General features: G+C 34.4%; 1 protein-coding gene across 2 annotated transcripts in view; it reads left to right on the forward strand.

Annotated features, from left to right (window-relative positions):
- The first annotated feature begins 793 nt into the window (after positions 1–793).
- Positions 794–14,098, forward strand: part of LOC131078662 (metal tolerance protein 4) — a 43,853-nt gene continuing 30,548 nt past the window's right edge. The window contains exon 1 of one of the 2 annotated variants that reach the window (XM_058016412.2): positions 794–1,231. In XM_058016412.2, the coding sequence (XP_057872395.1) occupies positions 1,115–1,231 (117 nt within the window). In that variant the 5' untranslated portion in view covers positions 794–1,114. The remainder of the gene's footprint in view (positions 1,232–14,098) is intronic. The other variant, XM_058016411.2, reaches the window with a different exon arrangement.

Consider the following 14,098-nt stretch of genomic DNA (forward strand, 5'->3'; position numbering starts at 1 on the left):
TATATATATATATATATATATATATAAACCGTGAATATATCTATATATATGACTTGGGGTCATATTCCTCTCATAATTAAACACATATATTCCTCTCATAATGAGTCATATATATAGACCTCGAGTCATAATCACTATATATATATATAATTTAACATATTAATGTTAAGAGATTTCCACAATTCATGAATTATATTGTTGTAGGAGCTTTTCAATTCGATTGTGTGTATATTTTTTTTATCAATATAATTCTTTATAAATAAAAAATTACTTTTAATACTACACACCAAAACAAACAACTTATAAAATAAAAAAAATCTCATTAATGTAATAAATGCATTCATCCCATACTACACACCAAAACAAACAACTTATAAAATAAAAAAAATCTCATTAATGTAATAAATGCATTCATCCCAATTATAGAGTACAAGTCAGATCTTATAAAAAAACGAAAAAAAAACTATTCAAAGATTCTTCTTCTTATCTTTCTAACAACTCTTCAAAGACTCCTAAAAAAATTTCCAATCATTTCGCAAACGTGCAATTAGAATAGTTGACTATACATTATAATTACTATAACTGTTATATTTCGAAAATGGTGTTCAAAGATGTCAGGCACCAATTCCCGGGGAAAAGTATTTCCCGCCTTTTTAAGAAAAATATCTAATATTATTAAATTCTTAATAAATTGTAAATAGAGCCGTAGAAAAAGGAATCTGATCGCAATGCCACACGTTATGGGTAAAGCGGAGAACGAGTATTAAGCCGCCGGTCAGATGACAGGTGGGCCTTAGCACCTCTGACAATTTCTTTTCATATGACCGTGACACTGAGACTCCCTGCTGAAGTAACTACCTCGTGGTCCGTATTTAATGGCCAAGGGTGCAGCATATCCTGGTAAGGCGAGTCCAGCGGTACATGTGCCTGCTAACTGAAGTTAGCGGAATATTTATCAGTGCTGCAAGTATGCTTTGTGGAGTTGCTATAAATTTTCTGTGAGTGTAAGATTTAGAGGTTTTTATTCTCTGGTTGGGAGTGGATAGATTTATGGGGGAGAATTGGGGCGGGGCTCCGCTTTTAGGGGAAGGCAGGATTCAGATAGAGGCGAACAATGAGGGAAGGAAAAATTCTTTTTGTATTGCCCGGGACAAGCTTTTGGAAAAGCTTCCTGACGCCTCTAGAACAAAATACCATGGACTGGATGTTTACTTCAAGGCAAAATCTAAAGGTAATTCTTGTTTTACATTGCATACAGTATCAGTTTCTGAGAGCTTTTGTAGTTGAAATGTTGAAGAATTTGATTTGATTATTTATATATAACTTGAAATGTTTCATTTAGACAGTCAAATTTCAACTATTTAGACAGTCAAATTTAGAATTTCAATCTTTAAATTTAGTAACATTTTAAGCTATTATTATGAAAATTTTATACTGATAATATAAGGTTGAAACCAGAGATATTAAATTTTAAAGAATGTATAGTAAATGGAAAGAAATCTCCGGTGAGGAGTTGTTTTTTTTATGTGAATGAGATATAAAGTTGTCGCCTGTAAAATTTATAGTAAATGTGAAGAAATCTCCGGCGAGTTGTTTTTAATATGTGAATGAGATGATATGATTTACAACTTTTAGGCTAAAGTTGTCGCCTGTAAAGTTTATAGTAAATGTGAAGAAATCTCCGGCGAGTTGTTTTTTATATTGGAATGAGATGAAATGATTTACAACTTTTAGGCTAAAGTTGTCGCCTGAAAAATTTATAGTAAATGGAAAGAAATCTCCGGTGAGGAGTTGTTTTTTAATGTGTGAATGAGATGAAGTGATTTACAACTTTTAGGCTAAAGTTTTCGCCTGTGAATTTTATAGTAAATGGAAAGAAATCTCCGGTGAGGAGTTGTTTTTTAATGTGTGAGTGAGATGAAATGATTTACAACTTCTAGGCTAAAGTTGTGGCCTGTGAAATTCTTCTTTACAAGATTGTTTCTAGGACTATATTTGTTTGTCTGGGCTAGGTTAGAACCGTGAACACAGAGTCTTCCTTCCTGCATATAATTTCAAATAGTTCCATTTTCTGTAATGATATTTGAATGATTTAAGTCTTGTAATGTAATGGTGGTTGAGAAGGTTTTGGGAATCTTTTATGTTGTGGTGATTGAAAAGGCTTCGAGAGTCTCTGATGTTGGCCCCATCAACTATAGGCTGGTCTCGTGTCCGGGTCTGCTTTCTTGAAAGGTTTGTAGGCGATTTGGAACAGGATGTTTTGAATCTTGAATTTTAGATATGTTCACTTTTTAAGCGATTCACCAAGTTCAAAGAAATTGTTCTTTAAGTTTTTTTCTCAAATTCAAAACTTTCTCTCATGTTGAATGTAATATTTGCTAGCCACAGGGCTTGGCGTTTCATTACATAGTTCCCAGAATTGTCTGGTCTCCAATGACAGATATCCATGCTCTATTGCAGTATTTTCCAGAGTTGGATCTTTCGATGGTTGTTACTACCCAGCACGGTTCATTTGTGCCCTAAGCCTTACCACCTCAAATATAAATAAATTAGGTTCTGATAGTTAGATCTGTCTATTGCTTGTGTTAGATAAGGGTTCTGTGAATAATCTGCATGTTGAAGACATTCTGCAACTGTCATTTTAGCGTGTCCTTGGAATATTATCAAAAGATAATTTAAATTTTTCTGGGGATGCGTGATCCCCAAACCCCCATGTTTCCGGGATGCGGAAACCCGGGGGAGATGTGCCCCGCTGTGAATCGTGTTGGAATCCTGGCTGAGTAGGGCAAAAGAGAAACGTCGCGAGGCGAAAGGAAAATTGCGGGCTTTTGAACGCGGGGGTACCGGTAATTTTCCGATTATTCCCAGACTCAGCAGGATTATTCCGAGAGGGCAACTGGTTATTTACAATTTGAGGGAAAATGATTTGAGATTATTTACAGAGGCGCGATTTTATGTGATATATGGACGACATATAATGTTGTTAAAAAAAGCATTTAATCCGGTCCTTTTTTCCCATTGGCATTAATGACGCACTTTTTCAGTTTTTTCATTTCCACCCGCTATCGCATTTTAACGGGTATGTTATTTACAATTTCAGGGAAAATGATTGAGATTATTTAAGATTCGCGATTTTATGTGATAAATGGACGACAGTTAAAAAACGTTTAATCCGGTCCCTTTTTCTCGTTGGCATTAATCACGCATTCTTTAAATTTTCCCGTTGCCACCCTGCATTTAAGAGAAGAGTACCAGTTGTGGTTCATGTTGTACACTTAATTTTTTAATTATTAATTTTAAAAAAAATATTAAAAAAAATTAAAAACAATAGAAAAAGATGTGTTAAATGTATTTAAAAGATTCAACAATGGAAGAGATTGAAGCATAAATGAAACATGCTGATGGGATAATAACACATTGTACATGATCATTTCAAGAGGAGCAATATATATTGAAAAAACAAATCAAAGAGATATGCACTTAGGTCAACTAAATGAATTAGAAAGACAAAAAATGCAAGCACACAACAAGAAATTAGTTCAAAGACATCTATCACATTGTGCATAATCATCTCAAGAGGATCAATATATATTGAGAAGAAAAGTTTCAAAGAAATATGCACTTAGATCAACTAAATGAGATAGAAAGACAAAAAATGCAAGCACACAACTAGGAATTAGTTCAAAGGCATCATCAATCTCATGAAAATTTTGAGGTTAGTTTTGAAGGGATAAATTCTATTGCAATAGATCACATGCTACAAATACCAAATAATAGAGTTAAAGAGGCAAGAATGTTGATACTCAAGATCATATAGAAAATTATAGTTTACAAGAGGAGTTAACATCTCAACTAAGAAGACAAAGACAACTTCAAAGAACTTAAAATGGAAGGATCAAGGAATTATTAATTTAATAATAAAAATGTTGAGCAATTTTAAGACTTTACAAATGATATTTTGACATGGACTAAATAGAATTACTACACCAAGTATCCGATATATTTGTCAAGGAATTTATCTTGCAATAAAGATTAAATGACTACTTGAAGGCCCTATTTGCAATAGATATCGACAAGAGAGACGTGAACATCAATTTTCAACATTAAACAACATGGATCTTGGTCGACAACTATTGGAACTTGGAAACTTAATGCAAATCTAGAGGAAATGTTGATAGCACGTGTCAACTCAATTATTCAAGTCGTCAACAACTATTGGAACTTGGAAACTTAATGCAAATAGAGGAAATGTTGATAACACATGTCAACTCAATTATTCAAGTCACACATGCAATTGGAAATATAAAGGACACGCCATAAATTTCTCATAAGAAGTAAGATAAATAGCTAAAATTTTACCACATTGAATAAAAGATTTATCAATTATTATTGTTGAAAGAAGGATCAAAGTGAAACATATTATCATTTTATAGACAATAGAGAGAGGGTATACAAAACACTTAAATAAAAATATAAACATGTTGATTGTGTGTTTGAAAAAATATGAAATGCTTCACTATTTTTTAATAAATAGAATTCCTATTAAACATTTCAATGAATATGATGGGCATCATTATTTACAAAGGATCATAATACTTTATATTCAAACAAAATAAAAAGATGATAAATTAATACTTCACATGTTGTACTGCGAACACTAGTAGCATAGATATCTTAATATATATCTATCTAAAAGATGCCAAGATATATTAGTCTTGAGGCACTTATCTATTCTCAATAGCAATTTAAATATAGGCATGTCAAGATTGATATCTCCCAATATCTTTTAGATTTAAGTTATCTATGCTAGTTTAAATTCTATGTTTGTTTTATTATATTTCAATCTTTACTAAATACATTTATATTTTTTAATATATAAATAAATTCTATGTTTGTTTTATTATATTTCAATCTTTATTAAATACATTTATATTTTTTAATATTAAATCTATCATTGTATAGAGTTGCAGTCATATTAACATACGTAGTTGTGTCCTCATTATCCTTAATATTTTAGTTCTATGAAAATTTGCCTTCATATTCTCACATTTGTTGTCTTGCGAATTCAAAATAATATTGAAGAAGAATTTTTGCTGTTTCTTGGTAAGTGCTATTCTTGATAGGGATATATTGATTTCAAAAAAGATTACAGAGAAAATATTACACACCATGCCTCTCCAGGCCACACACACCAAACCTCTCTAACCACACAACTATCTTATAACATGACCGAAACATATCTACTATCCTACTATCAATACATCGAAATAGTAGATACATAGATAATTTACATAAGGTAATGCAGGAGCTATGACACCAGTTCACCAAGCCTGAACATGGAGTCAGAGGATTCCTCTGTTAACCACCAATCATCATCACTCTTGAGCTGCCTGAACTTTGTTAAATCCCAGTTCCTCACCCCATTTCTGAAAATCGGCCAAGCATCTTCAACAAATCTTCTCTTCCTCCTCTTTTTTGCCTTTCTCTCCTTTTCCTCCTTATCTTATGAGTCGGGTTCATCTAAAGCTTCCCCTCCCTGCTCATCAGACTCTTCCTGGAGATCTTCCATCTTCGAATCTTCTTCTGAGTCTGAAGAATAGTATGTTGCTGGGCTATAATATACCTGCAAAATGTTTCCTTCGTGCTATCTTGTAGTTCCAGTAGGGCATCGACAACTGCATCCCCATTCACTGATTTCACAAAGCCCCCAATTAATTCTAAACATCTCTCCTTTGACTTTAGGACATCCACCATGGGAGTTAGCACTACCTCATAAATGAATCCATCACACTAGTGCCTCTCCAAGTTGAGTGATACGTCTACCATCTCCAAGATAACCATATAAATGTCCTCTATATTGAACAAATCCAGGCATTGTCTTTCAACTGACTCTTCACAGCTCATACAACTTATAGCAACAAACGACGCCATCCTGGAATTATATATGAAATCCTTCCTCCCTTAATTCTTTGTTTCCCTCTTATTATTGATTCAGACTACATTGTAATTCCTCTAATCTATGTGGAGGTCTTTAAATCTTATTTGGGCATCAAGCAAATCTAAACTCTCTATCCAATTCTCTGTGATTCTGATCTAAATCTTTACTACTTGATTGCAATCTCCTCTTGTTGTCAGTTACATGACAAATTACTCCTGCAACTCCGTAATGACAAGTCGTCCTAAAAGACTTATTAATCTCAGAAAACATGGCTTAAGGATTCAATCCTCCCTTCCATAAACAAAGCCTGCAAAAAGAGCACCTACTCCTACCACTTGCAAAGATAGGGATAGTACTTCACCCTATTCCTTCATGGGGAAGAACAAACCTATCATTTAGAATAGTCTTTTCAAGCACCTCAGAAATATCTTGAAGACTAATCATTTTCCAAGTCTCCTCGGTTTCGACTCCCATATTGGCCAAATGATTTGCCACTTTATTACCTTCTCTAAGGGTGTGAACTAGGCCGTATTCCCCAATTTTTTCTAACAAACAATCAATTCTGGGAAGCCATCTATATAGCTTCCAGTTGTCGAAATTCCACTTTATCACCCCATTAATGACAATATGAGAATCCCCTTCTATGATCACTTTAGAAAGTCCTTTGTCTGCACATAATTCCAATCCTACCTCCAAAGCTCTAATTTTTGCTTCATTGTTGGTACTCTCCCCAAGATTACCATATACACCTTGTAAGAAGCACCCTTCCTCATTCCTTATGACAGCTCCAAACCCAACCTTTCTAGGATTGCCTTTGCTAGCACCATCAAAATTGAGTTTGATCCATCCCTTTTCGGGCACCTTCCAACTTTCTGCCTGTCCATCTTCTTGTCCCCCATCTGCATCTGTCCTGTTTCTTTGAATGACCATTTAGATTCCATCACCTTGTCCCAATTCATGAACCTTCTAACTTGTTTTTTCTTTAGATTGTAACTAACTACTTCCTTAATGGCTTCTTTAATCTTGATTAATAATTTGTCCTTAGGTAGTATGCAATCCTTGAAAATTCTTCTATTCCATTCTTTCCACACATGCCATACTAGCAAAGCCGGACTTACTAACTAGACATCCCCCCACTTGGAATTAAAACATTTGGGCTATGAGCTAAGAAATCCTTCATCTCTTCATTCCTGACAATTTTCAGTTCAACCATATCGAACAACCATTCCCAACATGAGCTTGCCATCGGGCATGTATACAACAAATGATTAACTGATTCCTCATCCTGCATACACATGACACACCAACTTGGTCTGACGATACCTATTGTTTTTAACCGATTCCCTGTCAACACTTTGTCGTGTAAAGCAATCCATAAAAAGGCACCTGCCTTGGGGTAAATTTCTTCTATGCGAACACAATCTGTATGGCCAACACGGGTTCCTCAACTTGCTCCTTTGCACTTCATATCCCCACTTAAATTTGTTTTCTCCTGATTTGGAGGCACACCACGAGAGTGAGTCCTCTGCCACTGTACAAAACATTAGCATTTGTTTCAATAAAGAGTCCAGTTTGGCACAAAGCTCTAAATTTCCTATATTTATGTTCTTCCACCTAACTCTGTCTCCCTCCTGACCAAGCCCAACCATGTAATTGATTACCTTTTCCCCAACACTCTCTTAAACTTGTGAAATCCAATTGTGATCTTTGAATAGTTCTGCCAAGGGTCTTTCACCCCCCCAAGAATCATACCAAAAATTTGCTTTTCTTCCATTCCCTATCTGCCAAGATAAGTGTTCAGTGATGAGATTTCTACCTTCCCAAAGAAAATTCCAAACTGCTGATACTTTCTCAGCATTTGCCACCGTAAAGATTCTGTCAGGATCCTTAGCGTCCAAGTATTTGCTTCTCATAACTCTGCACCACAGTCTCTGTGGATTCTTTTACATCATCCAAGATAATTTGGCTCTTAGGGCTATATTTTGAAGACCCATTTTCCTGAGCCCCGCCCCTCCATCCTCCTTGGAGAGACAAGCAGTGTCCCAATTGATAAGAGGGATTTTTCTCTCCTCCTTCGCTCCTTCCCAAATGAATTTCTTTAGCAGTCCATCAAGCTTGCTGCAAGCATTTCTCGACATCTTGAAACAAGTCATGTTGTATATTGGAATTCCCGACAAAACTACCCTGATCATCTGAATCCTACCCACTTGTGAAAGCCATCTGTTCTTCCACAACACACAATTTTCTTTACATTTATTGATAACTTCCTCCCAAATTTGAGTTTGCCTTGCTCCCGCATTAATGGGAATCCCCAGGTATTTAAGCGGAAATAATCTGGTCTGAAATTCCAACTTATTTGCAATTTTGGGTTGTAGCTGATTGCTTGTGTTCAGGAAAAGAATCTCAGATTTCTCCTTATTCATAAATTGACCAGAGGCGACTGCATACACATCTAATGTGTCCTTAATGACTATAGCTTCCTCCATCGATGCCACTCCAAAGAGTAGTGTGTCATTTGCAAATTGAGAATGAGTGATAGGCTCAATTTGCGGATGGACTCTAATACCCCTCCACAGTCCCTGCCTGTTGCGATTTTTGATGCTATTACTCAACACTTCCGCCACCAACACAAAAAGAAAAGGAGACAACGGATCACCTTGTCTCAAACCATTGGTAGCCTAAAAAAAACCACAAACCGAACCATTCACCAATAGAGAAAATCTTACAGTAGAAATGCAAAATTTAACGCATTCTATCCACTTATGATCAAACCCAAATTTCCTTAAGACTTGAGTAAGAAAGCTCCAAATGACCCTATCATAGGCTTTGGATACATCTAAATTAATGGCCATACCTTTCATTTTTTCCTTGACCATTGAGTGAAGTTCTTCCGACACTAGCACAATGCTATCTATGATCTCTCTTCCTCGAGTGAAGCCATTCTGGTTTTCTGATATCAACTTTGGGAGAATCTTCTTCAGTCTATTGGACATCACCTTAGCTATAATCTTATAGATTGAATTGCAAAGAGAAATAGGTCGGAAGTCTGCCATTGTTACACAACTTTGCTTCTTGGGAATTAGTGCTATCATTGTATGATTGATAGCCTTGACAAACTTCCTCCTCTTCCTAAATTCCTCAACCACCTTCCATATGTCATTCCCCATAAAATTCCAACATTTCTGAAAAACTTCTGTCGTAAAACCATCCAGTCCGGGAGTTTTTTGAGGATGGAGGGAAAAAGTGGCTTCTTTCACTTCGAGAGAGATTACGGGCCCATCAACAAGGTGTTATCTTTCTCGGACACCAAGTTTGCTATGGAATCCTCCACCAATGGAAAGTTACCAGTCGTCGGAATAACGCCTCTACCCAAGACCTCCTCAAAGTGTTCAATGGCCGCAAGTTCAATTTCCTTTGAGGACACACACCACCTATCACTACCGTTTTTGATAGCAAAGATCTTATTGAGAGATCTCTTCGCCTTGATTGAGGTATGAAAAAATTTAGTGTTAGTGTCCCCATCTGCAATCCACAACTCACTGGATTTGTTCGTCAAATATAATTCCTCCCTCTTTATGATTTCAAGATATTGGACTTTCAATCTATTTTCCATTTCAAATTCAACATTGGACATACCAATTGCCATCACTCTGGAATTGAGCAATTCTAAATCCTCTTCTAATTTCAATTTTTCAGAGAAGATGTTTTTAAAAGATAATTTATTCCAAATTTGGATCTTATATTTTAGAAATTGCAATTTCTTGACAAAACAATAGCTCGAGGAACCTGAACAATTGTCCGCCTCTAACCACCACTCCCTCAATTTATCTAAGACGCCTTCATCCCTCCACCACATGCTGAGAAACTTGAAGTAATTTCTTTGTATTATCTTATCTTGCTCCAATTCCAAAACCAGAGGAAAATGATTAGAACCTGATCGAGGGATAATTGAAGTGGTAAGATCGAACTGACCCGAAATCCAATAGTCTCCAAAAAAAATCTATCCAATCTCTCCAAAATATTTGAGAAGTTGAGCCTTCTATTCGTCCAAGTGAACCTACCATTCGAAGGGATAATTTCCACCATCTTGATAGTTTCAATGAAATCCCTAAAGTCGTCCATAACTTTAGATCTTTTTCTTAGTCCTCCAGATTTGTTTTCCATCTCCAGTAATGCATTAAAATCTCCACCTACAATGACATTATTAATTGCTAAAGTTCCCACAAACAAAGAGATCTCTTTCCAAACCTGAAGCTTTTCTTCAGTTTTAGTGGGACCATAGACATTAAGAAGGGGAAAAACAATTTGATCTATGCTTCTTTTGACACTACAAGCCATCCAATGAAAATTTGATGCAATTGGTTGAACATCAACCGATATCGAGTTCCACATGATGCCCAACCCCCCAGAAGTACCTCTAGAGGCCTGAAACAATCCATCCCATTTATACATAGATTTCAAAAATCCCAAGGCTTTTTCATCACTTAGCTTGGTCTCTTGAAACAGTACAACATCTGTGTTCAATTTATTGATTGCCCTCTTGACCAAGCGTTTTTTGTCAAGGGTCGTTAATCCCTTGATGGTCCATGTTAGTATCTTCATTTCCCTCCAAGGGAGGGGCATCCTCCCTTGGTTCTTCTCATGAAATCCACCACACTTACAATTCCTTTTTCAGAGGCCCTGTCTTCTCTAACTTGTTTGTGACTTCTTCTACCCCTGCACCCCTTGGCTCTTCCCAAGAGAACATTAGCAAATTGATTGATACACCTAGGATCCAGATTATCCAATCCATCACTCTGTTCTCCGTCTTCCTCTAATCCTCTTTCATGCTCACCTTTCGAATTAGAGGAGACAGACTCCTCATAATCCACTTTTGTCTTCTTCTCCATTGATTGTTGATTGTTGGGAATTGAATCCTCCATCATTCGGGCCTCAGATTCTTCCTTCCTAGTATTATTGTTTTGACCAGATATTGTCCCTTCAAAATATTTCCCCAAGCCCGCAATGGAGAGAAGGCACATGAATTCCTTTTTGGGTTTATTCTTCTCTGCCCATTGTTGTTTGGGCTTTATCCTCTGAAAGGGCCTGTTTTAGGCTCTCCTGACAAACATTCTGCAATCCTTTACTGAATGAAATCTACTACTGCAACGGTTACAAACCATTATTCCTTTTTCAATCTCTACCCGTTGCTTCCATTTTCCTTCTGAAGAGATTAAAAGGATAAAAGAAGGGATCTCCTTAACCACAATGATTTTTAATCAGGCATAATTTTGTAGATCCTTTTGTAGACACCTAAAATTGTCCAGTCTAATTAAATAAATTTATTTATTTAATTATCTAAGCCTAATTCTTCTATTAATTAAATAAATCTTAATTTATTTAATTAATTCATTTATCTTCTTCTAGCCTTATTTCTCATTTAAATAAATACATTTATTTATTTAAATTATCCTTTTCCTAAATTAAATAAATATTTTATTTATTTAATTATCCTACTTCTTCTATTAATTAAATAAATCTTTATTTATTTAATTAATTCATTAGCCTTTTCTACCTATGACACATGTCATTCATCTCTTAATTCATACACTACCTACCCCTTTCATTATTTTATTATTTCTTTTAGCTACCCTCTAATCATAGCCGGCCTCCTTTTACACCTCTCAATCTTATCCCTCCATTTCATATAGTGTCTTCTATATAAGGAGATGCTTCCTTCATTATCAAACCCTAATGAATCAATTTATGCAATGGACTACACTACAATCCTACTTGCAACCACATTCCGTTCTTTGTTGAGCTCTTGTGCACATAAAATTTGAGAGCAAATATATCAAGCAAGATCAATGGAGATAGGAAGAATGGAGATCAAAAACCCTATTGGACATGTGATGGTATAATCTTTGTAATTTCATTTGACTTGCATTGTCTTAGGTAATCTTCATATGTTATGGTGGATCTTTGTTGATTGTTAGGCTAGGGTTTTGTGGTTGGATTCATTTAGCCTTTCAATATTGTTATTATTGTTGTCCATTTTCACCATATACACCTTTTCCACAATTTCTTCATCTATTTCAAGAAGGGTTCCCAATGACCTGCCTATTTTCTCCAGACTCTGGTCCCCCCAATATTCAATTGGAAGATTGTACACTTTAATCCACACCGGGTGATCATATACTGCCAGCGTTAGGGGATTGAAATTCGGAGCCCAAGGTTGAATATAAAAAGGATGTTTGCGTACAAACCAGTTTTGTTTGCACATAATTTTATTCCTTTCCGAATTGTCTGCAAAAACCACAACAAAGAAACCTCTAGGTATAAATTTAACTACCAGACGCGTTCCCCATCTCTTGGCAATCCACTCTTTAATTGCTACTCTTGACATTTTGGGTCCTATTATTCTCCCGATAATAGCTAAATCCACCCACAAGGATTTATCCTCCTCAATGTCGTTGGACAGGTCGATTGCACACTCTCCATTCTCCCCATCGCCATTAACACAACTGATTTTGCAAAGAGGATCCTCCAATCATCAAGTCTTTATTTTAATATTGAAGAAGAATTAAAATACTATAATCATAGATTTAATTACAAAGGTTTGAATCAAACATGAGGAAATATAAAAATAGATAATGTAATTAAAATTGTATCAAATCTCAAAAACTCTAGAGAAAAGATGGGGTTGTTTAGAATTGATTACGTTCACTAAAAATATAAATAGAAAAAAAACTTTCCCTAAATGCTATTAGGCCAATCCAATAACATCCATACCCATAAACATAATTAAAACCTATACACATAATTAAAACCTAAACTAATATAGTGATAAGACTTGTGGATTAATATATATTTGAAACAGTAAATGTTAAATATGAAAAGTAGTTGTATCAATAATGGTTCTTAATTTTGTGACTAAATAATAAGCAAAAATATCTTTTGTAGTTTAGCACTAAAATCTATATGTACTCGAATTTGAAATGGAATGTCTTTGTTTGTGTTAGGCCTTAGTTGGAATAGTGAATTTTGTTTTGTATTATGAAGGCTTTGGAAATGCCCTATGCATGCGGAAATGTCTTGATAGTTTGTACAACTTTTCTTTATGTTTGGCCTTATTAGCTTAATCTTTTGCCACCTCTTCTAATATTTTAAACTAGTTGCTAGGGGCAATGTTCTCCTAGATTAATATTCATAAATGTGTGAAAGATTGAAGACTACTTATTAATTATGCATATGCTCGTAGGATAATTGTGATCTAGATTCATTTTCTTGTATCAACTAAATCTTTTAATGTGAAGGAATACTAGATGGTTACGATATTATTGAATATGTAAATGAATGCATTGAATGTCATTAAATTCAAGGACACAACAATAATTAAAACAAACTCGTGTTTTGATGGTTTGATTGAGATTTGACTAAAATTTAAATTTGAGAGGGTCTAGTCCATGATTGGACTTTGTGATTGTGGAAATAATCCCACGCATAGAAATGATCATATCAAGGTGACTAATAGATATATAGAGATATGTGCACATATAAATACAAATAAAATGAATATACAAGATATGTATATATTAATGATGTAAGGAATAAATGCATTGAAATATATAAACAAATGATACGAGAGAAGGAATTTGACTTGCACAAATTTATGTTATTTGTCTATATAAAAATACATTAATAAATTCTTAAATTAAATATATAAATTATATATAATTTGAAGTTTAATTATTTAAAAAATTAATTATAAACATAATAAAATCCAATATATATATATATGTATATATAAGTATAGCATAGTAATATATTAAATAGTAATTAATATATTATATTAAATAGTAATTAATATATAATTGACAATTATTAAAATCACCATCGTTGAAAAGAAAAAAATATTATTAATTTAATTGTTAATAATTATAAAAATTATCATGTTGAGGTAATACAATTTAAATAACTCATTAGTGTAATTAATACAGATAAATTCATGTCAAGATCGAATATATGTTAAATCTTAAAAAAAAACAGAAATTCTTGACTTCTGTTTTATAAGAGTATTTTTTATTATATTTATGATCTTTTAAGCGGTTTACACATCGGTTTGTCTGCTTTTCCACTGGAATACATTTGCACACAGGAATGGTTTGTCTCCACATATCA

The sequence above is a fragment of the Cryptomeria japonica genome, chromosome 2 (assembly GCF_030272615.1).
Source record: "Cryptomeria japonica chromosome 2, Sugi_1.0, whole genome shotgun sequence".
Taxonomy (NCBI): Eukaryota; Viridiplantae; Streptophyta; class Pinopsida; order Cupressales; family Cupressaceae; genus Cryptomeria; species Cryptomeria japonica.